Raw genomic sequence first — 26,457 nt, 5'->3', positions numbered from 1 at the left:
TGTGTTATAAGAATTTTAAGGTCTCAAATATAGAATATTCATAAATGCGACGTGGGTGGCGCTGTGGTCTAAACCACTGAGCCTCTTGGGCTTGCCGATCAGAAGGTCGGTGGTTTGAATCCCCGTGATGGAGTGAGCTCCTGTTGCTCTGTTCCAGCTCATGCCAACCTAGTAATTCGAAAGCACACCAGTGCAAGTAGATAAATAGGTACCGCTGCAGCGGAAAGGTAAACAGCGTTTCCATGTGCTCTGGTTTCCATCATGGTATTCCACTGTGCCAGAAGCGGTTTAGTCATCCTGGCCACATGACCTGGAAAGCTGTCTATGGACAAACGCTGGCTCCCTTGGCTTGAAAGCGAGATGAGCGCCGCAAACCCATAGTCGCATTTGACTGAACTAAACCATCCAGGGTTCCTTTATTTTTACCTTTTTTATTCATAAATGCACACATATCTAAATATATGAACCATGAGTCTGAAATAGTATGGGAGAGTAATCCTGAAGCCATTTTGACTCTCCTAATGACCTCAATTATTCCTCTACAATGGGGGAAGCCTTCCCATTGTCTTTTTGATTGTAAATTCTGTCTTAAGGGCATATTTGTGTATGAATAGGTTGAGCCTGTGACCTGGAGTCAGGAACAAAAGTGTTAAGCATCACAAAAGATTGGCCAAAGTGCCCAGGTAATGCAACCAGTGACAATTGTCAGGTATCCTGGCAGACAGGATTTCTGCTGTATACCACCTCCTTCTGTGATGAATGTATGATTTTTTTTGGGGGGGGGTGGTGGTTTTGGGCTACAGGGTGGTCAACTTCAAGTCTATGTAAGGGCTTGCGCCCCATTCTTCAGGGTTCCCCTCCCTCCTGCTTTTGGTGAGTGGGGACCCTGCTGCAACAGTTTATTTTCCTTCAGTAAAGATCAGGCTTACTAGCCGCTTTACTTCTGGTTGGCCTTTGTTATTTTTCTCGTACAGATAGGGTACCCACTTAAGGACTCTATTTGGGCTCTGGAATAGCCCAAAAGGGAAAGGGAGCAGTTTTTTCTTATAACAAGTGTAAATTACTCATTTCGGAGAGCAGCACAAAAATGAGGTTTGCAGCAAAAACTGCACAAAACTTTGGCATCCAGAATTTCTGGGTCTCACACTAATGAAGCTTGGGATAGTAAACATCCACAGGCACAAAGAGAAGCCCAGCTTTAAAAGCAGAAGAATTCAAGCAGGCAGGAAGACTCTCAAGATTGCATGTGCCTAAGCTGAGATTGCAGTTATCTTGTTGTAAATTAATTAAGTTTGGAATTGGGACTGTAAATAGGTTTCCGGCATCCCCTCCAGGCCTCTGATTTTATAGCCCTTCCTATAGAAGTGGCTGATAAAGAGGTCAAACCAGCTGGGCGAGCTTAATCTAGCAGATAACCCCTTTTTGGTGAGAAGGAGACTTTGCATAACTAAAGAATTGGCTAAGTACAGGTGAAATGGATAGCGGCAGACCCTTCTGATGTCATCGAAGTGTGCAGGAAATGGATCCAGATGTTTTTCGGTCTTGTATGCTGGACATCTGTTCTTGTCTTGCTGTTCAGTAGAATGAGCTGTGATACCTGCACACCAGCCTGAACTCCCTTGTTTTATCTCCAAAAAGTTATATCTTGTTTTGTTTGCAGATTTTGGTCCCAAGTTTTGAAGCTGTCAAATGTAAACCACTCAAGACGAGCAAAAATCCTTAATGCTTAAAAGATCAGAGTGGAAATGCTGTTTGTCTTTAAATATTAGCATAGCCTTTTTTGTGCCTCTCTTTTTTTTAATTGTTGCTAGTATTTCTGTCATTTTTGAATGTGTCTGAAGAACAAATCACTCCAGTTGAATTTCTCCTGTTGTATATTACATTCTATATTTCAGTAAAGTTCTTTTTTGAGCCTCAGGGAAAAAAAAGCTTGCATTTTTTTCAGACTACTTTTGTCACTGTGACAGTTGTAAATAAAGTCTGAAAATGCATAACTAAAGAATTGGCTAAGTACAGGTGAAATGGATAGTGGCAGACCCTTCTGATGTCATCAAAGTGTGCAGGAAAGAGAATAACAATAACAATAACAATTTATTATTTATTATTTATACCCCAGCCATTCTGGGCGGCTTCCAACAAAACACTAAAATACAATAAAAACACAAAGAAGAGAGTCTTAAGCCCTATCTGTCTCTTTCCTTGGAAGTAAGCTCCGCCGTTCAGCAGGGCTTACTCCCAAGTCAGCAGCCAAGAAAGAGCTGGCTCGCTTTTAGGCCCCGCGCAGGGAACCAGTTCCCTACGCGCTTCCGTAGCCATCTCAGCCCGTGACGTCACGTCCCCCCAGCCCGGGCGCTGATTGGCTGCGAGGAAGCGGAAGCGAGGGCGGGCGCTCTGTCGCCGTTGCCGCAGTGACAGGACCGGGCCGCTCTTTAAGAGCTGGGAAATGGCGGCGGCATCGTCGTCGCGTCGCTCCCAGCAGCAGCAGCAGCAGCAGCAGCATCACCACCCCCACCCCCCGGGCGCGACTCCCGCGTCGCCGCCGCCGCCGAGCTCCAGCCTTTCCCCGCTCGGAGCTTCCCCTCAGCAGAGGCCCAGCCTAGCCGGACCTGAGGGGGAGGCTCACGGGAGCAGCGGCCGGGAGGCGGCGGCGGAGAGGCCTTTCTCCCCGGAGAGCGCCTGCGAGGCCGCCGGGCCTCCTCCGCCTCCGGGCTCGGGCGCCAGCAGCGCCGCCAACAGCAGCACAAGCAGCAGCAGCAGCAGCAGCTCCGGCTCGTCGCCGTCGTCGTCGTCCTCGGCCGCTTCCAGCCCGGCCGCCGCCGAGAGCCCCGAGCCGCCCGCCCCGCCTCTGCAGCCGCCCCCCGCGCCCGTGGGAAGCGGCACTTTCCGGGAGCTGCTGGAGGCCTGTCGCAATGGGGACGTGACCCGCGTCCGGCGCCTGGTGGATGCCACCAACGTCAACGCCAAGGATATGGCGGGGAGGAAATCCACCCCCTTGCACTTCGCGGCAGGTGAGGGGCCGCCGGGGGGGGGCGGGGGCGGGCCGGGCATCTGCCTGGGGCGCGTTGCCCCGAGAGGGTCGCCTGGTGCTTGCGGGGAACGGCCCCCTTGCAATGCTTAAGTGTGCTTAATCGGGGAAGGGAATGTCCTTGTTGTTGTTGTTGAGTCGTGTCCGCCTCTTCGTGACCCCCTGGACCAGAGCATGCCAGGCACTCCTGTCTTCCACTGCCTCCCGCAGTCTGGTCAGACTCATGCTGGTAGCTTCGAGGACACTGTCCAACCACCTCGTCCTCTGTCGTCCCCTTCTCCTTGTGCCCTCCATCTTTCCCAACATCAGGGTCTTTTCCAGGGAGTCTTCGCTTCTCATGAGGTGGCCAAAGTATTGGAGTTTCAGCTTCATGATCTGTCCTTCCAGTGAGCACTCAGGGCTGATTTCCTTCAGAATGGAGAGGTTTGATCTTCTTGCAGTCCATGGGACTCTCAAGAGTCTCCTCCAGCACCATAATTCAAAAGCATCAGTTCTTCGGCGATCAGCCTTCTTGATGGTCCAGCTCTCACTTCCATACATCACTACTGGGGAAGCCATATCTTTAACTATATGGACCTTTGTTGGCAAGGTGATGTCTCGGCTTTTTAAGATGCTGTCTAGGTTTGTCATTTCTTTTGCACCCCAATATTCCACTTCTCCAGGATCTGTACGAGGTTGAACATGGTTGCAGAAGAGGGAGAAAGGCTATTTACTTTCTTAATAATAATAATAATAATAAATTAATTAATACCCCGCCCATCTGGGCGGCTTCCACCCAAATATTAAAATACAGTAGGGATGCTCCTTCTGCACAGATCAGAGGCAGAGAGGGCAGAAAACTTGTCTGTTTATATTTTTACACCCTGGTGGCTGGCTTCCTGCTAGTGGGTGGGGGTAGATGGGCCTCCACCCTGCTTGTTGTGGTGCACCCTGCTTGTAGTGGCTGGATCAACAGCTCCTCCAGCCCAGAGTCCGAGGGCTGCACAGCAATCATGCACCTATCCTGTATCTGTGTGTCCCACACAGGGGCAGCAAGGAAAGGGGCGTGGGGCAGTAGTTGCCCTTTCCAGGAGCAGCCTCTGCCTACTTGGCCCTTTCTCTCTGGGCTGCCCGATTGGGAGGATTGGGCCCTCTGACAGATTCCCACTTCCCTGGGGGGAAATGTGCAACTGAACCAAGGGGTAGGAGATGGTGGTTGCTGCATCCCTGGGGCAGCCATCCACCCCCCTGCTCTTTTTCACTCACTTTCCCCTTTTCTGTGGGTGGCAGTCTCTGGAGGATGGGGCCTAGGATATCAGTAAGTAAGCAAGCGGAGGAGACGCTGCTGCCTCCTTCTGCTCTGTTTGGGCAGTCCAGCAGGGAGGAACAAATCCTTTCAGGTAAGAGCTGCCTCTGCCCAGACCTCCCCCCCCCCCCAAGGAATAGCAGGGAGAATTGGTGATTACTTAGCTGCCCAGAAGGAATGCCCATCTGTTCCTTCTCTCTCTCTCCACTAATATAGGACTCACAGCAGGGGTGATGAGGGAAGACAAGAAGGCCTTGAAAGTTCTCTGACTGTGGGCCTGCTATAACGAAGCCACCCTGGAGAGGTGAATGGTCATGAGCTTTTTAAGTTCTTCATTCGCCACCTCTTAAAGGACAAGGGTGTAGACTAGAGGCCCCTAGGCCCTTGATGTCAATTTAAGGTGAAGCATCAGATGCTTCTAAGGACCACTTCACATATTGCAACATTACTGCTATTAATATTTCAGGTGTATACCGTAAAATGTCGATGAGGCAAGCACTTGTATCCTGTTGGTACAGGTTTTAGCAGAGGAGTAGTGAATGTGTTATCAAGATATTGCTGGGCTCCAGTTCCCATCAGCCCCAGCCTGCTTTGCCATTGGTCAGGGATGATGGAGGTTGTAGTCCGAAAACATCTGGAGGGCCCCACGTTGGCTACCACTGCATTCTGTGGTTGAGGTTTTTATGATACCTTAGACTGGTATAAGTTGTTGTGAATTGGAATTTGCTGTTTTTCTCTGCAGATAACTGCTACCATGAGTTGCCCACTCTGTGTGACCAGTTTAGTGTTGGCGTGATAAACTTGTGTGAGATTGCTGCTCTTGTCTACAAAAGTACAGTGTGGTTTATTGAGTTTGCGGAATATGGAGGGAGAGTTTGCATGTTACTTTATTTGTTAGTCACTTTGAAGCAAAAAAGTCTCAAAGTGACTTAACAAGATAAACTAATAAATAAATAAATTTAAAGCCAAAAATCTAGCAAATGATGTGCAACAGAAAATTCCTAAAACGCTTATCCTACAACACAATAGGAACAATAAGTCCCACCTCGCCCCCACTAAATGAGCATTACATTTTAGAATGCAGTGAGGAGAGGATTCTACAAATGAAAAGGCCACCACTGAAAAACAGATTTGTTCACATGAGCAGTTAATTGTGGAAGGGGGGATTATTGGGTTGTTGTTTTTATTATGATTATCTACTTTGTGGTTTTATATTCTGATTTTATCCTGTGAATCTCCCTGAGACCTGCGGGTATAGGGCGGTATGGAAATTCAATAAATAAATAAATAGGGTAGTTGTGAGAACTGTCTGAGAGCCAGCAGCGTCTGCACCTCCTAATTTAGTGTGTTCTTGTTGGCAAACTTCAGCTTTTGTTGCCATGTAATGAGTGAAGAGGCCTCAATAAGTATAGAACTAATGCTTCTCTTTTCTCAAAAGTATTGTGTATCTTAGTTAGAGCTGAGGACTTTAGGATTTTTCCTGAAAGTCACACTAAAAGGACAAGTCCACATCTGTACTGCAGTTGGAAGGGGCTCTGAGGGTTATCTAGTCCAACCCCTGCAACGCAGGAATCTCAGGAAGATCATACATGGCAGGTGTATACAACTCAGTGGTACCCAGAGTAGATCCACTGAGATGAATGGACGTAAATTGGTTGTGTACATTAATTTCAAAGGGTCTAGCCTGAATATAATAATAATAATTTATTATTTATACCCCGCCCATCTGGCTGGGCCTCCCCAGCCACTCTGGGCGGCTTCCATAGAAACCAAAAATACAGTAAAATATGACTTAACATTAGATACAATCCATATTTATGTAGCTTTTAGATTCAAGAGGACATCAGACCAGTATCTGGTGTTTACTTCATATAAAATGTTTACTTTAATACCCACGGTTTTAAAGGATTTATGTCAATTGAAGAAAGTGTTCAGAAAGTTGGTTTAAAAGGGTTACATGAAAAAATTGATGCAAATCCCATTGGTATTTATTAGATTTGCTGAGCTGACAAATAGGATGTGTCTGACCTTAAGGAGCTCAGCTTGGGATTTCCTAGGGTGTTTTTCTGTGCCAAGTTCATGGAGCCTTTTTTAGTATCAAGGGCAACTGACCCACAGAAAAACATCAATTTGGGGGCTGCACACAACTATTAGTCAGGTAATTAACTGTATTCTATTCTCTTATAACTATCATAGGTTCATATATTGTAATGGCTGGAAGATGATGCTGGGGTTTTGCTTAGGTTCTCAGGTGGGGATCAAGTGAATGGCCTAAACCAGGCATGGCCAAACCAGATGTTTTCGGACTACAATTCCCATCATCCCCGACCACTGGTCCTGTTAGCTAGGGATGATGTGAGTTGTAGTCCCAAAACATCTGGAGGGCCAAGTTTGGCCATGCCTGGCCTAAACAATCTAACTACCACTCCTAGAGAGAGGCGGGATGAATTAATGAACACTATGACACTATGAATTAATACTTCTGTTGGAGCAGGAAAGACAGGTGAGGGGGGAATCTTGGAGCCCTTTCCAGTAGCAGCACTCAATTGGTTGCTTTATACGCTGGTCCTTTCTGGAAGGAAGTGGCTCCCTAGAAATGCTTAGAGGCTGGTTGAGATTAAACATGTGACTGCATCCACCTCATAGATTAGAAGTTCCCCATCCCTGGTACAGACATATGTTCAAATCTCTACTTAGCCATGAGGCTCACTGGCTGGCCTCCTCAGCTTATTCTACCTCATGGGGGTGGCTGTGAGATAGAATGGGGGGAGGGAAGCATGCCCTGAGCAATTGGAAGAAGAGTTGGGGGGGTGTAGTGTCTACTACACAGATGACTGTCTTCTGGTGGGCCAATTTTTCTTTTTTCTTTTCCCTGAACAAAACTTCTTATAGCTCACTCTAGCAGCTGAACAATATGAGGAGTAAGCAAGTTTTTCTTTTCCAAAAATAGCTATTCCTTCTTTCAAGTAGGTTTCTCCCAAACATAGGTGGCCCTAATCCCACACTAGTTATCAAATTTAAGAATTCCTGAAAGGCATCCTTGTTGTCACCTTCTGTCTTGCAACTCACAGACAATCTTGACAAAAATTGGAAACTGCTGTTTATTAGGTTATATGTGATATGTGTTTTCCCCAAATCAAATTCATATTTTTGCTTGCATTACTTATTTTTTTTATATAGGTACAATTTTACTCACTATTTGCAGTTATTATTTAAAAATTATTTTGTTTACACCTTTGTCTAGGACAGCAGTTTTCAAACTTGTCATGGACCCTTTGAAAATGAGTGGGGGCCTCGGTGGATGACTTAAACATTTTTCTTCAGTGCACCATCAAAACAAGTGCAGTATTATGAAAAACATGATAGTTGGGTACCAAAGGAATAAAACTAGAAATTTGTTTGTCTCCTTTATATGCCGGTGCCAAAACCAGACAATCCCAATCAGTAACTTTTGGGCAGTTTGAAATATATGGCTTCATTGACCAATAACTAAGAAAGCTGAACATGTCTGATACACTAAAATTACAGGTTGACTCAAAATACAGCATTGGGCACCCAGACTATGAACCCTAGGCCTTGTTACCCTATGCAAAAAAATCATTATTGGCTCTAGCAAGCTTGATCACTATAGATAGATAGATAGATAGATAGATAGATAGATAGATATAGATATTTTAATCAAGTGCAACACCAAGTACAAATATTCTTACCAATCTGCATTCTTTCCACAGTCGACAAAAATGGCATTGTAAGCCACCAAGAGCTTCTGGACTAGGACAATTTGCAAATAAAAATCTTAGTCAAATCCAGTACTAGATAATTTACTGTAATCCTGTGCTCTTGGCAGTTAAAAGTTAGTTTGGTATATGTTCTGGGATTTCAACCCTGAAGGCAGAGAAATGTGGAGCTCATAACTACAGAGTAGGCACATTTCATTTTGGGATGTTGTAGAAATAGAGACAAGTAAAAGTGCCATTATTAAAGCCATTAGCGCTGTCTTGTTTGGGTTACAATACCCATCCTTAGTCAATTGTGTTCAGAAATGAAGTCAGATTACAAGTGCACATAATAGCAACCGGAGCTATTGCTGAATGAAAAACCTTCAAGAGATGAGACTGGAAATAAAGGGGTCTCTTTATCCATTTTTTTTTTTAAAGTGGTGAACTGTGAGAAGAGAACACTAGTACTCCACATATCTCATAGGTTTTTTTTGGGTTAAATATTCTAGTGTAAGAACTATTGATTTAAAATTATGGTTTTGTACTCAGGCTGAGATTTTGCAGTAAGTGATGCTGCTTGCTCATAATCTCAGATACAAAGAACCCTTAGCCTCAGAAAAAAACACTGGGCATACTCAAAGTAAAAAAGAAGGTCTCATCATGAGACTCATGAGTCTCATCATGAAGTTCGGTTGGGTATGGGAGGCTGACGCAATTTACCAGCGCCGTGGTCAATAAGTCACCTGGATCCCATTGGAGAATACCAAAAGAACTGTGCCATCTGCAGAAGAGTTTTGCTATAGAAATAGAGAAGGAAATATATTAAGCATTTCACTGGGCTCTTAAGCAGGGATTTTGTGTTTGCTGCCCCATTTTCTTGAGCATTGTTAGCCTTATGGCACGGCCTAGGACCCTCGTACCTATGGGACCGCCTCTCCCGGTATGCCCCACGGAGAGCCTCAAGGTCCATAAATAGCAACACCCTAGTGGTCCTGGGCCCTAAGAAAGTTAGATTAGCTTCAACCAGAGCCAGGGCCTTTTCAACACTGGCTCTGGCCTGGTGGAACGCTCTGCCTCATGAGACCAGGGCCCTGCGGGATCTGATTTCTTTCCACAGGGCCTGTAAGACAGAGTTGTTCCGCCTGGCCTTTGGCTTGGAGCCAATTTGATTCCTTCCCCCTCTTTCTTTTTTCTTCTCCTTTCTCCTGCGATGAGGCTACATTTTAATATTTTAATTTTTCAATATTTTAATGTTTCATTTTAATTTTGTTTTTAACTTGTATTCATTCAACTTGTTTTTATTATTGCTTGTTAGCCGCCCTGAGCCCGGCCTTGGCTGGGGAGGGCGGGGTATAAATAAAAAATATTATTATTATTTCAAGCTGTTCAGTTCTGTGCTTGTCCTCACCTGCACTAAAATAATTACTCATATGACCCAAAGGTGTGCCTTAGAACAGGACTTTTTCAGTGCTCTTATACCATTGATAACTTTTTTGTTGTTTAGACTGATAGGAAGGAGAACTTGCTAAAATGGCAGTTTCATCAGGGATTTCATTGGGGCTGTTTCAATAGAGGAAAGGGTTGAATCTGCATCCACATGTTGTGTGATCCTAGTCCAGATTGGGACTCCCTGTGGTTACTTCTTGAAAACCGCCACCAAATACACAGATGCCAATGCAAAAATGTATTTACTGTTGTGATTTGGTCCTCTGTTGGTACAAACGGGTAGGAAGGAGCTACCCTAAACTACATGAAATTAGCAAGAAAATAGTATGCCATATTCATGAATGTAATCTAAGTCTTAGTTTGCACAATGTACTAGGTGGACTATATGTATATTTGTTCTAAATTCCGTATATTTCAACATTTTAATGGTTTTTCTTAAATTACATATTTTTGCAGGTTTTGGAAGAAAGGATGTAGTGGAACACTTATTGCAGACAGGAGCCAATGTCCATGCTCGTGACGATGGTGGATTGATACCTCTTCATAATGCCTGTTCATTCGGTCATGCTGAGGTAGTCAGCCTGTTGCTGTGTCAGGGTGCAGATCCAAATGCCAGAGACAACTGGAACTATACTCCTCTGCATGAAGCTGCTATCAAAGGCAAGATAGACGTGTGTATTGGTAAGTGCATCTTTCCAAAAATATGTCTTTTTTCCCCAGTGGTTTTAAATAGTATCATATCTTATGGGCCTATAGTTACTATTGTATTTACTCAAGTCTAATGCGCCATCGAATCTAATGCACACCTTAGTTTTCAGAACCTTGAAACCAAAAAAAGTATTTGCTGGCGAATGTAAATGTGTCATCAATTCTAATGCGCACATCAATTTTTGCAACTTAATTTGGCCCAAAAAGGTGAGCATTAGAATCGAGTAAATACAGTATCTTGTAACAATAATACTGATACCAAAGCAAAAATATTCAGGTGCTACAGAATGTCTGAAAAGGCCTCTTTACATCAGTTCCTCTATATTTTTCAGCAAACTATTATGAAATATACAGAGAACTGAACTGATACAATCTTTGTTTTGGCTGTTCATCAACTTCCTTGGCTCTTTGTTTTTTGATGAAGGATTCTGATTCTATCTCCATTATCAGCTCACAGGTATTATCCCCAGACCAACTTGCCCATCGTGCATAAACCTCTTGTGTTTATTCTGCAGCTAGATTGTTAGTGGCCTCCTGTTGGAAGTCCAAATCATCTCCTTCCTGAGAGGAGTGGATAGTGAAAAATCAGAATATCTGACACATAAATGGAGAGTCCTTAAGTGTTCATTAAAAACATATCTTTTTTATTTGACATGGTATAAGTTTTTTCCTATGTTAACTCTATTGAACAGCCCACTAAACCCCCTGCAGGTAAACTTGTGGAGAGGCTTTCTTGAGAGCTGAATTGACTCTCTCTCACACCCCCTTTTTAAATATGTGATAGTTGAATGCGGTATTGAATTCTCAATTGTTTTCAGGTTTTCCTTCCCATTGTATTTTTCCTTTTATTTTTTCTATTTCTGCATGCATTTGTATTCAGGTCTCTTTTCACTTTTAAGGTATTTTTGTATTGGTTTATATCAACAAGTTTCTTTTTTTAATGAAGGATTTTGGTCAGATAAATTATATTATTTGTTCACCCTAAAGAATAAGGGAGAAAAAAGGAAAAGTGAGCATGATCCTTGATTATCTGGAATCCCTTTTGAAAGAAAAAGAAATTTACATGGCTGCCTGCTAGTGTAAAACACTGCATAATACTTCAGTTTATTGCTTTAGTTTCATGCTTTCATCTGTATAGGAGTGTAATAGCTAATATATGAAAAACTGAGCTGAACAAAAGTCAGCATTATTAGTAATCCAGAGTCAGACCACTTGCTGTTACTGCTATGCTACCACCTCACTATTCTATGTACTGTATAGCCTGTGCAGATTTACAGTCTAATAATTGTCTGGCAAGTCTTTGTAGCTTGCTAGCCTTCTGGAAAAAAAGATAACTAGGGATGCAATTCTGTGGGCTCTTTTCTGGTAGCTGGGCCTGTTTAACTCAATGAGACTTGCATCTGAGTAGACATGTATAAGATGGCACTGCAAATCTATGTAAGACAACTATACTTGATGTTCAGGAACTGCAGGGCTAACTCCATGGGCCAAATGAGACTGCTTTTTTCTTTGAGCAACAACTGCCCCCTCCTCTCCCTGGATAAGATACTTTTGAAACATGTTTCAAAGTCATTTGAAATGCAAAAATGGAGGGGGAGATGCTCTCTTGATTGTGGCCTTGTGTTTGTGTGTGTGTAATATATTAGATGGTTACTGGGACTATTTATGGCCAATGTATTCATTCTGCAAGTCGGTTTTCAGAGCTTTCCTCCTTCTTTGCACAGTGCTACTGCAGCATGGAGCTGATCCAAATATTCGAAACACAGATGGGAAGTCGGCCTTGGATCTTGCAGATCCCTCTGCAAAAGCTGTACTTACAGGTGAGAAGTATCTGGGTTCTTGTTACCTTACTGTGTGTAATCAATCTCTTAAACTACTCCTTAGTTTTTCTACTATAAAACAGCACAAATGTACACAGCATGTTTACAGATTTCATTGTAGTACTTAGTGAGGACCAAATGTTATAAATATTATTTATTTCATAAAATTTCATAAAGTTGCTTGTTGTACTTCCTTCCTTACGGCAACTTCCTTCCTGTTAGAATTCAGGCTTGGTCAGAGGTATGTGCCTATCTATCCAGGCACCGGCTGAATTCTTTTGACCTCCCTCCGGCGACTCCCGGCAGGAAAAACACATGAGGTCCGTTCCGGCGATTTTCCTCAGGCTGTGAGAAAAACACACCAACTGCTTCTCCTCCTCCCTGCATATCCCCAGGGAGGGGAATCAGACACAGACAGAAATGTATCTACATGCCTTTATTCCTGTCTTTAGCAGTCATACAGTAAAAGATGTCTGCTCTCTTCAACAAACAGAGAGAAACTCTAAACTCCACCCATGTACATCCTGTACAGGTCATATGACACACACACTGAGCTAACATCCGGTGCTCAGTACAGAATGGACTGCCCCTTTGTATCCATGGCAGCAGTCACATACATCCTGTCTGGCTTTGCAGCCACAAGCAGCTGACTGAGCTGCTAGAGCCTTTGCTTGCTGCAGCATTGCTGCTTTAGAATAACACTCTACAACTAACTTGCAGTTAATGTATTTTGATTGAACTGTAGTGATACCGATATAATTTTTCTATATATTTACATCATTTACTATAAACCATTTCAATCCTTTACAACTTATATACAGAAAGGAACTGATGATCATTTGTAGAATTAAAGAGAAAGTAGCATGTCTAAAAGTTTACATGACCAAATATGCTGATGGAAATTAAATGAAGTCTGCCGTTTTCCATATCTGTTTAAAGGGGCTCAGGAGTTGTAGCAAGGGATGAAAGGCTAAAATCTATATTTCTATTTTGGTGATTGATCATGATGTCACTGTCTTTCCTGAGAGAGTCTCACATTTTGAGGCTGTAAAAGACAGAGTACTGAATGAAATGTTAGGAATATAGTTAATTTTCTCATCTCTCTTTCTTTATTCACTTGCAAGCAGAAAGGAAGTCATTTGAGACTCATGGGGAATAGAAATGAGGGGTGGTTTTTTATTTACGTGAGGATGACACAGTAGCTTGCTAGAATTATTATGGAAAGAAGAGTTTTGAGTCTGCAAATTATGTGAATCCCTGATGACTTTTCTCATCAGAATAGTTTTTTTTTAAAAAAATAATTATTTAGAATACTTATATCCCACTTTACAGCTCTGAAAGACTTTCATAAGCAGCTTACAAAAGGTTCTCAAGCTAAAATCATGCTCAAATCGAGTACAGCAACAGAAATTACATGGAGTCCATATGGAACCAAGATTATTTAAGGCAGCATTTCTTTCCCTTGCCCTTTAGGGTGATACTCCAGCTCCCACCAAAATCCTCTACAGCAAGGGTGTGGAACTGAGCACCTGGGACCCATGCAATTAGAGCAGATGAAATGATAAAATAAATGTTTTTTAATGACACCAAATAAATTAGTCAGTTTTGGCCATTCCTTAGAGAAAATTTTCTAGTTCTGTCCTGCTAGTCTTGATAACCTTGGTTAGTGCTTTAAGCCATGTCTTTGTTATTTGTCAGCAGCTTGTGGCTTCTGAAAAAATTTCTCTGCACTTTGGATCTGACAATTTAACTCTGTAGCCTGTAGTTTAAGACGGTGCTTAACCAGAGTGCTCTTTTGGGCACCACATCTTCATTATATTGATATGGCACAAATACATCAGGCCAACAATTTGGGTTGCAACTAGAAACATATCAGTTACAGTACTTTTGTTAGCATTACTGTTTGTTAAAAGAAAGGTGCTACTGTTGATTCCTGGAGTAACAACGTTGCTTGGTCAGGAATATGGCTGAATTGCTCCATACGTATATTGCAAATTGTTTACATCCCTTTTCTCCACAAGGTACCTAGAAATGCATTCTGAAAAATAGAGGGTAAAAGATCACAGATAGGAAGATGAAGGACCACCCTTCATTGCTTTCCAAGACCCCAGCGTTTCTTCCTGCCTTCTATGTTCCTGAGTAGGCAATGAGGGTTGACTTTTGTTTCACACAAGCCAACATTCCAACACAGTTTAGGCCACTGTGTCAATTTCATAAGCAAAGTTCTATAAATGCATAATCAGATCCTATGTCTTCAATTGCAGCTAGTGAGTTCTTCAGTCTGATGCTGCTCATCTGCCAGGAAGGTAGAGAGATTGCTGATTTTAGGCTCAGCTAGTGCTGTAGCATGTAAGACAAGTCATCAGCTTATGTCAGTTCTTAGGGAAATTCCAGAAGTTAAAACAATTTCCTATTATTTATTTAAATAGACTCCAATAGTGAATTCTGTATGTTTTGTTAAGAAATCAAATTATTTAAAGTACAATTGATAAGATCTGATCAAAAGGGATTATGAACAGCCTCCTATAGCATCTCAGTTCGCATCCTTGCTTTGACCTTTTAGCTAAGCTATGGTAGAGTTGTACAGTACTAAATTCGGCAGATAGTGGCAGCTAACAATCCATTGGGCTATTATTTTTATCCTTACGATTAGGTGAGGCATTTAGATGTCCAGTTAAATTGGTCTTCCAAGTGACCCTTACAATGTGCTGGGGTCCAGAGAGGGCCAAGAACTCACTCATAAAGACCACTGGGCACATCACACATCCAGGTGAAAGAATACATGGAACTCAAGCCACTGAGGCCTCTGATACTACGTTTGGAAGACTCAAGATTCATATAAACCCTAAAGAATTACATAGAAGTTAAGTCAATACTTCACCTTGTCTTGTACAGTCGAGTCTCTACCTGGGGACCTCAGACAGATCTTTCCCAGTCATTTATTCTGAGAGCAATACCTGGAGATGCACTCCAAATCTCAATTAAGCAGCGTGCCACGAACCGACTATTCCTAGCTTTTGTGATGCTGGTGTGTGAGAGAATCTGCTGTGAAAGGTATAGACCTGCACTATTTTCAGTTTTAAGTGTTTTTGTGCTGTTAATTATATCACCCTTCAGTTTAATTTCCCTCTCAGTCTTTTATCTGTTTTTAATGAAGGAGTTTATGTTTTGGCAAAGAAATGAAAATCCTGATAATGTGAATTTTTAATACTACATCTGTTCACAGGAGAAAGAAAACGTGCATTCACCAGCTTATAACAAAGGGAAAAGAAAAGCAAATGTTCCCAAGCAAGCACATTGCTGGGTACTTGAAAAGATTAAGGGCACTGGTCCATAGGCACACATTAGCATATGCTAAATTATTTGTATAGACGCAAATTGCAATTTAAATGCCGCAGAAGGCAAGCCAACTAATTTCCCATCCAAATCACCCCATATAAATTATTTAATTAACATGCACCCCAGCCCAGATGATCCCAAATCATTCCTCTTCAGTGTATTTACCCCCAATTAATTTCCCAACTGATTTCGTTCCAAATGATTTTGGTTTCCCTACATATACCCCATCATCTATAGTTAATCTTAATTTATTCCTCAAATTTATACATTACCCACTAACAAAGATCACCCTGCTCAATTCAGTTTCTTCAGCTCCATTACCCACCCAGAAAAACTCTGAAAAAGATTTGAGGCTGTGGACTAATTTCTAGCAATGCCGCTGTTCCCAAGGAATAACTGCTGGGGAAAGGGAGAAAGCCCTCCTCAAAAACTGTTCCAGTGTTCCCTAGCTTACTTATTTCACACAAAAAGGGTGGGTGTAGTTTTGCCACTTTAGTTAACCTTAAAATACAACCTTTAAAATGTGTCACAGAAGCAACTAGTTTTATTATAGTTAGGTATTTTGTTGCTGTAGCAGACTAAAATACCTACTTTTTGACATTTGTGTTACATTGGTTGTGCTTGGGGATCTTGGAAATGTATCCCTGCCCCAATAGAGGCTACACAAAGTAGGAGCATCCATTTTGAGGGGTAGAGGGAGGGAGATTCAGGGAGGGGGGATAGCATCACTTCTGGAAGCTGTACATCCCAAGGGACCCTCTGCTCACCTGTGCTCAGATGCTGCGGGTCTGCCCTTGCCAGCCTGGTGAACCTTCTGGAGGGCACCAGGATGGCGAAAGCTGTTATAGGCTAATCTATATTCTTCCAAAGGGACGCAGGTGGTGCTGTGGGTTAAACCACAGAGCCTAGGACTTGCCGATCAGAAGGTCGGTGGTTCGAATCCCCATGATGGGGTGAGCTCCCGTTGTTTGGTCCCAGCTCCTGCCCGCCTAGCATGTCAAAGTGCAAGTAGATAAATAAGGCACCGCGGACTTCCGGGTCGGCGCCATCGCCGAATGGCGGACTCCCTCCGAGCTCCGGAGGGAGCCTGCACGGCAGGGGCTGGGTCCTACCGCACCGGCGATGCGGGGACCCTTAAAAACCACGGCCACGGGGGCCGTGGACATGGAGACTCGGCTGACACCGTTAGCGCCCTCCCGACTCGTGAAGGAGCCTTTTTAAAGGCTACGGATCGGGTGCCGGGGAGAAGCGTGGTGTTTTGAGTCCTCTGCTATCCCTGCCGTGCGAAGCCGCATGCCATTCGGCGGAGAGCGCTGTCTTCTTCCTTTGAAAATTCGGACCTAAAAGAACAACCTGTAAGTAATTGGAACTTGGATTAAAAAGAGGGACAAAAATTTTAAAAATTTCGGAGCGAGCGGGGGAGGCGCAAAAAAGGAAGTCAGCCACCCCCTCCATTGTAGAAGGGTCAAAGCAAAGGATCTGATAACTAAGATCGGAGTAACATCATTTTGGCAAGTTTTTAACCTCACGAGTGAAGAACATGAGATTGAGCTGGAGGAGGAAAGTAGAATTCGGACTTAAAAACAACCCCCCCTGGAACCCCGGGAGCGATCGATGACGGAGTTTGGAGAGGAGAAAGGCAAGTTTTGACAGCTGTCAAAGAGCTGTCAAAGCGGAAAATAAGATAGAGACTATGTTACAAGGACTTTGCTGGTTATATTTGTTATAAATTGGATACAAATTGTTTTAAATAAGGATTACAAAGTTACTAGGGCTAATGGATGTGATCTGGAAGAGAACTCAGCTTTTGCAATCCACCTAGAGGAGCCGAGGGACATTACAAGTTTTAGCTGGAAATTGGAACTGAACTGTTTATCTCCTGGGAAACTGCAGAAATGGAACATTATTATGACTACAGAGGCCACTACACCGAAGAAGACAATGGAATCATCTGTTGTGGAATGAAAGGAACTTGACGTAATGTTTTGTTTCTGAATAACAAGCCTCTGTAAAGGAACTAACTTTTGGAATTAGGACATTTGTGCAGGAAAACAGGGACAGAAAGAAATAGAAAGAGGAGTGTGATCAATAAGAACAACAAAATAACAAGAATTGGACCAAGTTAAAAGTGGGGACATTTGGGACATCCAGATTTGACAAGCTTAAGGATTATAATTTGGAGTTTTTCACTCCTGGATATAAAAATCTGGATGGAAAAAATGGGCCTCTCTTTGAGACAGAATCCTTCCATGATTGGACATTCGAAACTAAAGAGGACTGGCAAAGGACTATGATTTAGAGAGACGTGGAAATATCGGACATTGAGGAACATTGGGAACGCAACCGGGAAAAGGGGGGGTGGGAAATGTGGAATCCTTAAAGGCGTAAACTACGTTTTATTTAGGTTATATACATCTACATGGTATTCTAAAGGGGGGAACTCGTGGTGGGAATAAGCCGATTTTAGGGGAATGGAAAATAATGTTTTTTTTAAAAAAAAAAAATTTGGGTTAAGGATAACAAGTTTGAATTGAGGAGAAGAACTTGTTGAGATCATTTGAGAGATTGGGAATACAAGGGGGGGAGGGAAGGGGAAGTCCTGAAGGGATGTAATTGGAAAAAGATTTGAAATTGGATGTTTTATTAATTTGTAATTAATTGGAAAACTTTAATAAATATTATTAAAAAAAAAAAAAAGATAAATAAGGCACCGCTCGGGCAGGAAGGTAAACGGCGTTTCCGTGCGCTGCTCTGGTTTGCCAGAAGTGGCTTAGTCATGCTGGCCACATGACCCGGAAGCTGTATGCTGGCTCCCTCGGCCAATAAAGCGAGATGAGCGCCGCAACCCCAGAGTCGGCCACGGCTGGACCTAATGGTCAGGGGTCCCTTTACCTTTACTATATTCCTACAAGTGACAAATAACTGCTAACAGCCTTCTGCTGTCCAATTAAATACATGTTGATTTATTAATTATCAGAGTTTTAATCTACAGACCTTGGACAAAGCATTCAGTCCCGTAGAACTTGGCAAACATGCAGTGGATTTAGTTGTGAGGAACTCAGGCTGATAGGTCATGGGTAAAAGTTACACTTCTGAATTCTAGCAAAGAAGCTGTTTGTAACTTGATGAACACAGCAAACCTTCTGTGCCAAGGGTAGGGAACCTTTGATCTTCAGATGTTGTTGGAATCTTAACATCCATCAGCTCTAGCCAGTGTGACTAATGATGACAAATGATGAGCGCTGCACTCCAACAGGGTCACAGGTTCCTCCCTCCTCTTCTCTGCCCTCAGGAACATCCTCTCCGCCAATACCCATCAAATACATGTATGTATGCATAATTCCTCATGATCTTGTTCTGAAATAATGAAGTAGAAGTTTTGCTAAGAGGTATTGGCAGTATTGTAACTTGGGTAAAAATAAGTGAGGAATCGTAGGTAAGGGTTTTTATATTGGCCAAGGTGCGACTTATGGTTCTTGGTTTATTTTCAGCTTCCTTGGAGTAGCATTTTAAATTTGCCAAAGTGTTCTATATTCTTTTATTCTCACAACAGCCCTTTAAAGTAAGGCCATAGTGCAATTTTATCAAAATATGGTTTATTCATATGCAGCCGTTCCACAGCTAAGCCATGCTCAAGGTGGCTGCAATTCCCCCCTAAAAATTACATAGTTCAGTTTGTTACAAAAATATAAGAAATTTTTAAACAGTCATAAAGGGCAGGTGGAAATAGGCCGGCAAAACAGGGAGCAGGTCTTGTAGGTAAGATGAAAAGAACAGTACTACCACCTTAAGGGCTATCCTGTAGATTATTGCATAAGCTTTCTTGGGCTAGAATAGTCTTCATCAGATGTATCATTCTTGGTATTCCTTGACGTTTATATGCAATATTACTGTTAGCCACTTAAAACCAATTCATCTTGGTATAGCTACCTAGGTGGTGAACAAAAGATGAGAGCTAGTCTCATCTGGTGATGGGAAGACATGCAGACTTGACTTGCTCTATGTGTTGTGTTCAAAGCTATGGCTTTCAGGGGTTCCCTGGAAACCTAATGGGTAATGGGGGAACAAGATCTGTTTGACTGTTGATGCTGCGAGTCCTTCCACCTTATGCTCAGCCTCTCTCTCTCTGTAAATAAAATCATATATCCACAAAGACACTGCATTCTCTTGTGACCTTCATTCTAAGTAATCAAAACTCAAGGTAAGCACTGGCACTCCCTAGTGTCTCACATTGGTTGGAGATTGCATTACACTGGCACCCTCACTCCTAAAGCAGTGGGAGAGAAATGTATTTCCTCCTTCTGAAAGCATCACTAGCTAGTTGTTTCTGTGTCAACATACATGTACTTGTGCAGATCTTTAGACATGTGCAAAGGGTGCTTAACAAAATAAACTGGTTTGACTGCTTTAGCAGTACCTTCTGCTGCAGAATCTCATTTGACAGATATAAAACCAGAAGCCTGGAGGGACCCAGGATATCATTCAACCCAACCCAACCCAACCCTCCAATCCTTTATTAATACATTTGCTATAGGCTTAAAATGCCACTGGGCTATTTTTTTAATTTCTATTGTAAGCAGTGGCTAGTAGGATATCCCTTTGAAAATGTACCACATCATTTTAAGTAATGGTACCCCACAGCAACACCATGCAATGGGTCTATGGCAAAGAGGAGGAATGTTAAATTATGGCTCCAAATCAACACCCCCTCCTGGGCTGAATTTTCTGAGTGGGTGGTTGGGTTGTAATTCTATATAATGAAATTAATAGTGAACTATAAATGAGGGGGGCAACATTTTATTGGATATCAAATTTTTATTTTGGTAGAGTTGGTCTGCCTTTACAGCCTGACAAGTTGGCTATCCCCCTTTGAAGAGAAAATGTTCTATGAACATGCTAGCAGCTGCTATTCAGACAGTGGAATGTGCTACAGTGACCTAGCAAATTGAATTAAAATGTTAGATGTTATCATCTGCAAAGAATTGTAGCAATAAATGGTCAATCATCCTGACTCCAACATCTTCATCAGTAAAAGCAGTGATGTTAGGAGTGTATTACAACCGTGAACCAGAGAACTGCTGCTGATTTGCATGTAATTGCAGAAAATTGTAGCAGCTTGCATTTTTTTAATGAGGTGATTGCGAGGACATAGCTGATGGAGAGCTTGTACTCTTTCCTGTGATATATTTATAATTCACTGTGTGAGTCTAGACGTAACAATTTTTTTAGAGACAGTAATAAGATATGGATTTACATTTAGATATCAAAATGACAATTTGCACACTAACAAATTTTCAGCATAAATATTTGCAAAGAAGTTAAAGTGGACATCTTAATGGAAATGCATAACGTAATCTGCTGAAAGACCAATGTTTCATATCAATGTTAATACTTAACCTTTTTTAGCTATATGACCAGTTGAGATGAATGGGAATGAGTTTAGAAATCATGGTAGTTGGCATGATTCAGAACTTATTAACACATATGTTTGAAGGGTGCTGATGAACATGTGAATGTGAATTTTGGACTTTGTAGTGTTGTTGCTTGATCTGTCATCACTCCGTAAAAGCCTTTGCTATTTCTGTTCCCATGGCCCTTGTTCAACTGTCTGTTTTCAGCTGTCTTTTACTTCCTTGCAATTTCTGTATTGTTGTCTCTGGTTATAGCATATCTCTTTATATACAGGTATATTTCCTGCCACGACTTGGGACAAGTTGCTTTTGCCTGCTTTCTTCTAACAACTCAAGGACCTCTGGCAATCTTGATTGTGCGAAAATCTATCACATATTCCCCCTCTTTTCTCTATAGAGTAATGAGCTGTGGATACAGGAACTGCTTGTGTATATTCAATCACAATAGTGACATCGTACAGTTGTGTTAAAAATCGCCTGGTAGCTCTAATCCACCCAACCCCATTTGTTGGTTAACTTACTGTGATACCATGGAATGTTTACATACACAAATATTACCAAAAAAGCCTCGGGATTTTTAAAAATGCAACTGTGTGCCCTTCCTCTGTTCTGTCTCCATTGTGCTGCACTAACCCAGTTGTCTAGCATCACCTGTTGACAATAGGAGAAGCAGTTGGCATAGTGTTATAACAATTTACTGTCACAAATAGCACAGCACAAAAGGCTTTAAAAAGTCACTGTGTTGCATTAGATTTATGGCATCACTGTCTGTTTTTCTTGTTAGATTAAGACAGAACATAACAACTTTTCATCTTGTAATAATATGCTGCTTCAGATTTTTTTATAGGAAATAGATCTCTGAGAGGCATTATTGAGTTTATATCTGGCCAAGTTTGACTTTTATGGTAGTTTGTTTGGTGCAGCCACAGTTTATCCACAACTTCATTGTAATGAGCTGCAGAAGGTGTGGATATAACTGATAGAGCAGTTTTGATATGTTTCTTGTGCATTGTACAAAATACATGTGGATCTAGGCTTTGTACATTGTACAAAATGCATACGTGACAAGGCTCTCTGGGCCAGCTCAACTCCATGACAACCATAGGACTGTCGAACGTTGTCGCTGGCTGAACACATGGTTAGGACATCCCCTTGATTTTAGTCTGGATTATTTTGTTGTTGGTGGTGTGTGATTTAACCCTGTTGGAATCGTCAGACCATCATCTGTAGCTTGGTATTGCAGCGCAGATCCCCACTGCATAGTTGAGGGACCCATGAGGATGGCCTGCCCCTGGATACTTACAGAATATGACAGGTGCATGAAAGCTTTGGCAGATTTTCCAGAAGTCATATTTGACAATCATGTTGAGGTCTTGGTCTTGCTATAGGAATGGCGAGATGCGCTGGGCTGTTGACACGATTGCTCCCGAGTGCCCTATCCAGCACTGTGGATTTCCAGTGGGTCCCTGCTTGTCCAAGGATATTTTTTAATATATTAAGCAGTTTATAAAGGCTAATTAATTAATTAACACTCCCAGGTTACTGATCTCTTTGCTCCCCTGCCCCCAAGACCCACAGACTTTGGCAGCAATGACAAAAACAAAAATAATTAAATACAGCACTGCTGTATTTGAAGTCTCTCAGCCCCACTCACCTCACATAGTGTTTGTTGTGGGGGAGGAAGGGAAAGGAGAATGTTAGCCACTTTGAGACTCCTGAAGGGGAGTGAAAGGCGGGATATCAAATCCAAACTACTCCTTTTCTTCTTCTTCTTCTTCTTCTTCTTCTTCTTCTTCTTCTTCTTCTTCTTCTTCAGTGGATGGAGAGGTTTAAGACTGTTCAACCGGTGCTCTGATGGAGATGCAGTTTTCCCCTTCTCCTGCCGCAATACTAATAATCTGATGAGTGGAGAGAGGACTGCAGATGTCTTAACTGCATAGGGGTGGCACATGAAAAAGTGCCTATCACAATGATATTAAATGCTGATATAGGTAAAGGTGGTGGTCTCTGAGGTATGGGATAAATGACAAAATACCATCTACCTCAATGCTTAGATAATGCTTCCAAAGTCTAATAAGGGGTAAGTGCTCATCTACCTTACTGTGAATCTTCATGGAGGTTTTTAGACTATGCCCTGGTCATGTTTGTTTTTAAAGGCACATGGCATAGCCACCTTACTGAAGCCAAGCAGGACTGCATCTAGGAAACAGATGTAATCAGCTTTGAGTTGTATGGTGGAGAAAGGCAAGATATATACACACTAAATAAAATACAGGTACCCCATAGCAGTGCTCTTACTTTAAGATTGTTTTCCTTCAGCACTCTCATTTTCAAAAGATAAAATGCCAAACAGGTTGTTTCCCTGCAGCAAAGCCATCACTGCTGCAGGTCTTTCCTTCATTATGTTGCTGCAATTCTGACACTACTGTAGTAGCATTGGCTATCCCCAGCATTGAGCTAAGGCAGAAATCCCTCCCCATCCAGCAGCATGGTCATGTATCCTCCTTTGTTTGAAGGTCTGTCCAATCATCTTGTTTAAAGAAGGGAGGCAAGGGCCTTGATGTTGCCCATCAACAGTTAACATCTTGATTGCTTAGGCCACCTGGTCTCAGCCTGCCTTGTAATGTTGAGATTCATTGGATTTTAAAAAAAATTATAGTAATTGCTTCTAAATGTGCATTTATACATACATATTAGCACATGCACATTTCAGTGTGTGTGTGTGTGTGTGTGTGTGTGTGTGTGTGTGTGTGAATGGCCATTCTACTCCCCCTGATGGTTGTTGGTACAAGCCCTAAAGCCAGCAACCTTGTTCTTCATTTGCCCTTCTGTGGAGTGATATAGCTTACAATTTTTGGGTGCATCTTCCCTTAATTCCTCAGTTCTGTTGGCATGCTGCCAACTCATGAGCCTGGGAGACACTCCACTCCGGTACTTCCTATATGCCTCTATAGTTTTAAAAATGGCTTCAGTGATTAACTTTGCAAGAGAAGACAAGGAGGCTGCTGGAGGCCTGCCTGAGGGGGAAAGTAGCTGAAGAAGTTAAGTTGGTCATCTCAAAGGAGTGCATGTTGCAAGTCATATGTGCAGGACATGACCCTGGGCAGTACAATCCAGTTAGCCATCAGTACAACAAGTGCCCCTTCAGGCCCATTATTCCGGTTTAAAATCCAATCATGCTAATCAAAGAGTCGCCGTGTCAGCTAAAGCAACAAAAGAAAACTCAAGAGTAGTAGTGGGTTAGGAGAACTGAAAATAATGCCAATATATTTCACATCTGGCAACCAATGTGTCTCTGGTTTCAGATAGTACATGGGTAGATGAGTTTTAAAAGCCTGGGGCACAATTTTTTCAGGGCACTCTAGAGGCTATGGCGGCTCATCTACCAGAAAGTAATGTATTTAGTTTTAACTCTGGAAGTGTATACTCGATTCTGACCAAACTAAGCATCCTAGAGCAAAAGATACACCAGGAAACAGGTATTGGAAAACATGACTGCCCAGGAATTATGCATTTCTTGTATCAAATCAGTTTTGGAATTTGCTCTAAAGCCTTCGTTTACAAGGGACTATAAACTCCAGGTTTCCCAGTTAAAAATGTTATGGTTGCCTAGATCCACTCTACCTACCTAGATCCACTCTACTGTAATCACTTACTGAATCACTCAAACTGCCAGGCCAGTACCTGTTGTCCTCGTTTGCTTTTCCTCCACTACATCTGGTTTCTGCTCCTTTGGGCATGTTTGCTGTATGCCAGGCTTCCTCAACCTTGGCCCTCCAGATGTTTTGAGACTACAGTTCCCATCATCCCTGACCACTGGTCCTGCTAGCTAGGGATCATGGGAATTGTAGGCCAAAAACATCTGAAGGCCCGAGGTTGAGGAAGCCTGCTGTATATAGTCCTTTTAAGGACTCCATACAGTCTCCTGCCTCCTGATGGCTGAAGGAGAGTTCTCTTTTCCAGTTGCCAAGAAGCCTTTTTAAAGGGCTCCCTCTTGCTTACTGTTCTTGCTCTTGGCTTCAACATGCCCAGTTTCTCTTTCCCATTGCCCAATGGTGCTTTGATTGGTGATTCACACTCTCTATTCTGCCTTCTGGAGAACCTTTCCTTACAAATTATCTGCTCCTTCTGTCCCCCGTGTGTGTGTGTGTGTGTGTGTGAGAGAGAGAGAGAGAGGTTTTTGTATGTCACCCTCTGGTCCTCCCTTCCCAGCTGCTCATAACTGTGCCCTAGTTTGTAAAATGAGTCCACAGAGAAATGAGTCCACTACTGTTCTTCCTTAAGCAGCACTGACCTCCACCTCACCCTTCCTTCTCTTGTACCCTGTGTGCTTGCTCTTTCTTGTATGCATGTTGTTAGGTTAGTTGTGGTTAGAATCAATTGGCTAATTCCCTCACACTAAAGAAATGTGTATTGTTACTGAGTGATCACCATTGCCATAAAAGAGATGCATTGTTGCTGAGCTATTCCTCACTGAAGTGTTAAATATGTATATCTTGATTCTCTCCATTTTAAGACCTGTGTGAGTATAAGTTGCTGGGTAAATCTGCCAATGCACTTTGTTGCCATTGCCTACATATCCTAATTCATGACTCTTCTAGAACATGCATATGTAAAACAAGTGTCTCCTGAAAGCCTAAGTATACAAATAATTCTGCCATTCGTAGCTGTAACCATGAAAGCTGCCCTTTCATATATTAATATATTAATTCATGGATCCGGTTTTCTTGGCTGGCCAGGAAGAGAGTGATCTGAGAGTGGAGGATATCAACATCAGTCCCTTGTCATGACTACATCACTTGTTGCTGAGATTTTGACTTTCAGCAGCTTACCTTCTCCTCAGAGGCAGGGGCCCTATTTGGATGGTCTGCTTTTGGAGGCTGATGGAGCAAATTGGTTTTCAGATGACTCGGAGCCAGCGAGGCAGCGGTGGGATTTTCTGATGGGTACAGTTGATGCTTTGTTGAAGCCCTGGCTGATCTGTGGAATATGCAGGATTCTTGGTCTGTTAACGTTATCAGCCCTAAATATCCTCTCTTGCTTCACAAAGCTCTTCTAACTTCTTGGTATACACCAGAGCTTAGGGCAATGAAGCAAGGTGGGAGATGGCTTCTTCGAAGGCAAGTGGAGCAAAACTTCAGGTGAATACAATCAAACACCCATGAGTGCTCTTTATCGAGCCTAATCTTTGCTAGTGAAGAAGACATACATTGCTGCTTCCATTGCATCCTCACTGTGTTGTCTGGCGGAGCTTTTCCAGGTAGTATGGGGCCTTTTACATTGCTCAAAGGAGGCAATAGAATGGACAATGGCTTGGTGTGTCTTGTTTGCCAAGCATTTTGAGGATAAAGTCTTGTGCATCTGCCAGGATCTTGGCTCTGCTATTACAGTGCTTGGTTTGCTTTGGTCATCCACTTGTGCTCTTGCTGATAGCAACTAATGGATCACCAGCTGGGCCAGGGGGTGGTTAATGCCTCATTGCAAATAGGGGGTAGTCCATACATACCTACCTAAAGAAGGTGATTGTAAGACCACTCCTTAAGAAATCCTCAGTGGATTCAAAAACATTAATTATGTAATGTCCCCTTTGAGGGGAAGGTTCTTGAGTGTTTGGTCATGGGCCAGAGCCAAGCTCTTTTGGATGAAACCAATTTTCTAGAACCATATCAATGGGGGTTTAGGCCTGGTTTTCACACAGAAAGTG

At 42.6% G+C, this 26,457-nt stretch overlaps 1 protein-coding gene across 1 annotated transcript in view; it reads left to right on the top strand.

The window, feature by feature from the left end:
• The first annotated feature begins 2,397 nt into the window (after positions 1-2,397).
• Positions 2,398-26,457, top strand: part of TNKS (tankyrase) — a 78,690-nt gene continuing 54,630 nt past the window's right edge. Inside the window, exons 1-3 of the mRNA XM_081844819.1 lie at positions 2,398-3,008; positions 9,932-10,156; positions 11,908-12,003. Of these exons, the coding sequence (XP_081700945.1) occupies positions 2,444-3,008; positions 9,932-10,156; positions 11,908-12,003 (886 nt within the window). The 5' untranslated portion in view covers positions 2,398-2,443. The remainder of the gene's footprint in view (positions 3,009-9,931; positions 10,157-11,907; positions 12,004-26,457) is intronic.

Source organism: Podarcis erhardii (assembly GCF_964252035.2).
Source record: "Podarcis erhardii genome assembly, chromosome: 17".
NCBI classification, from domain to species: Eukaryota; Metazoa; Chordata; class Lepidosauria; order Squamata; family Lacertidae; genus Podarcis; species Podarcis erhardii.
This window is presented reverse-complemented; position numbering and strand designations above follow the sequence as displayed.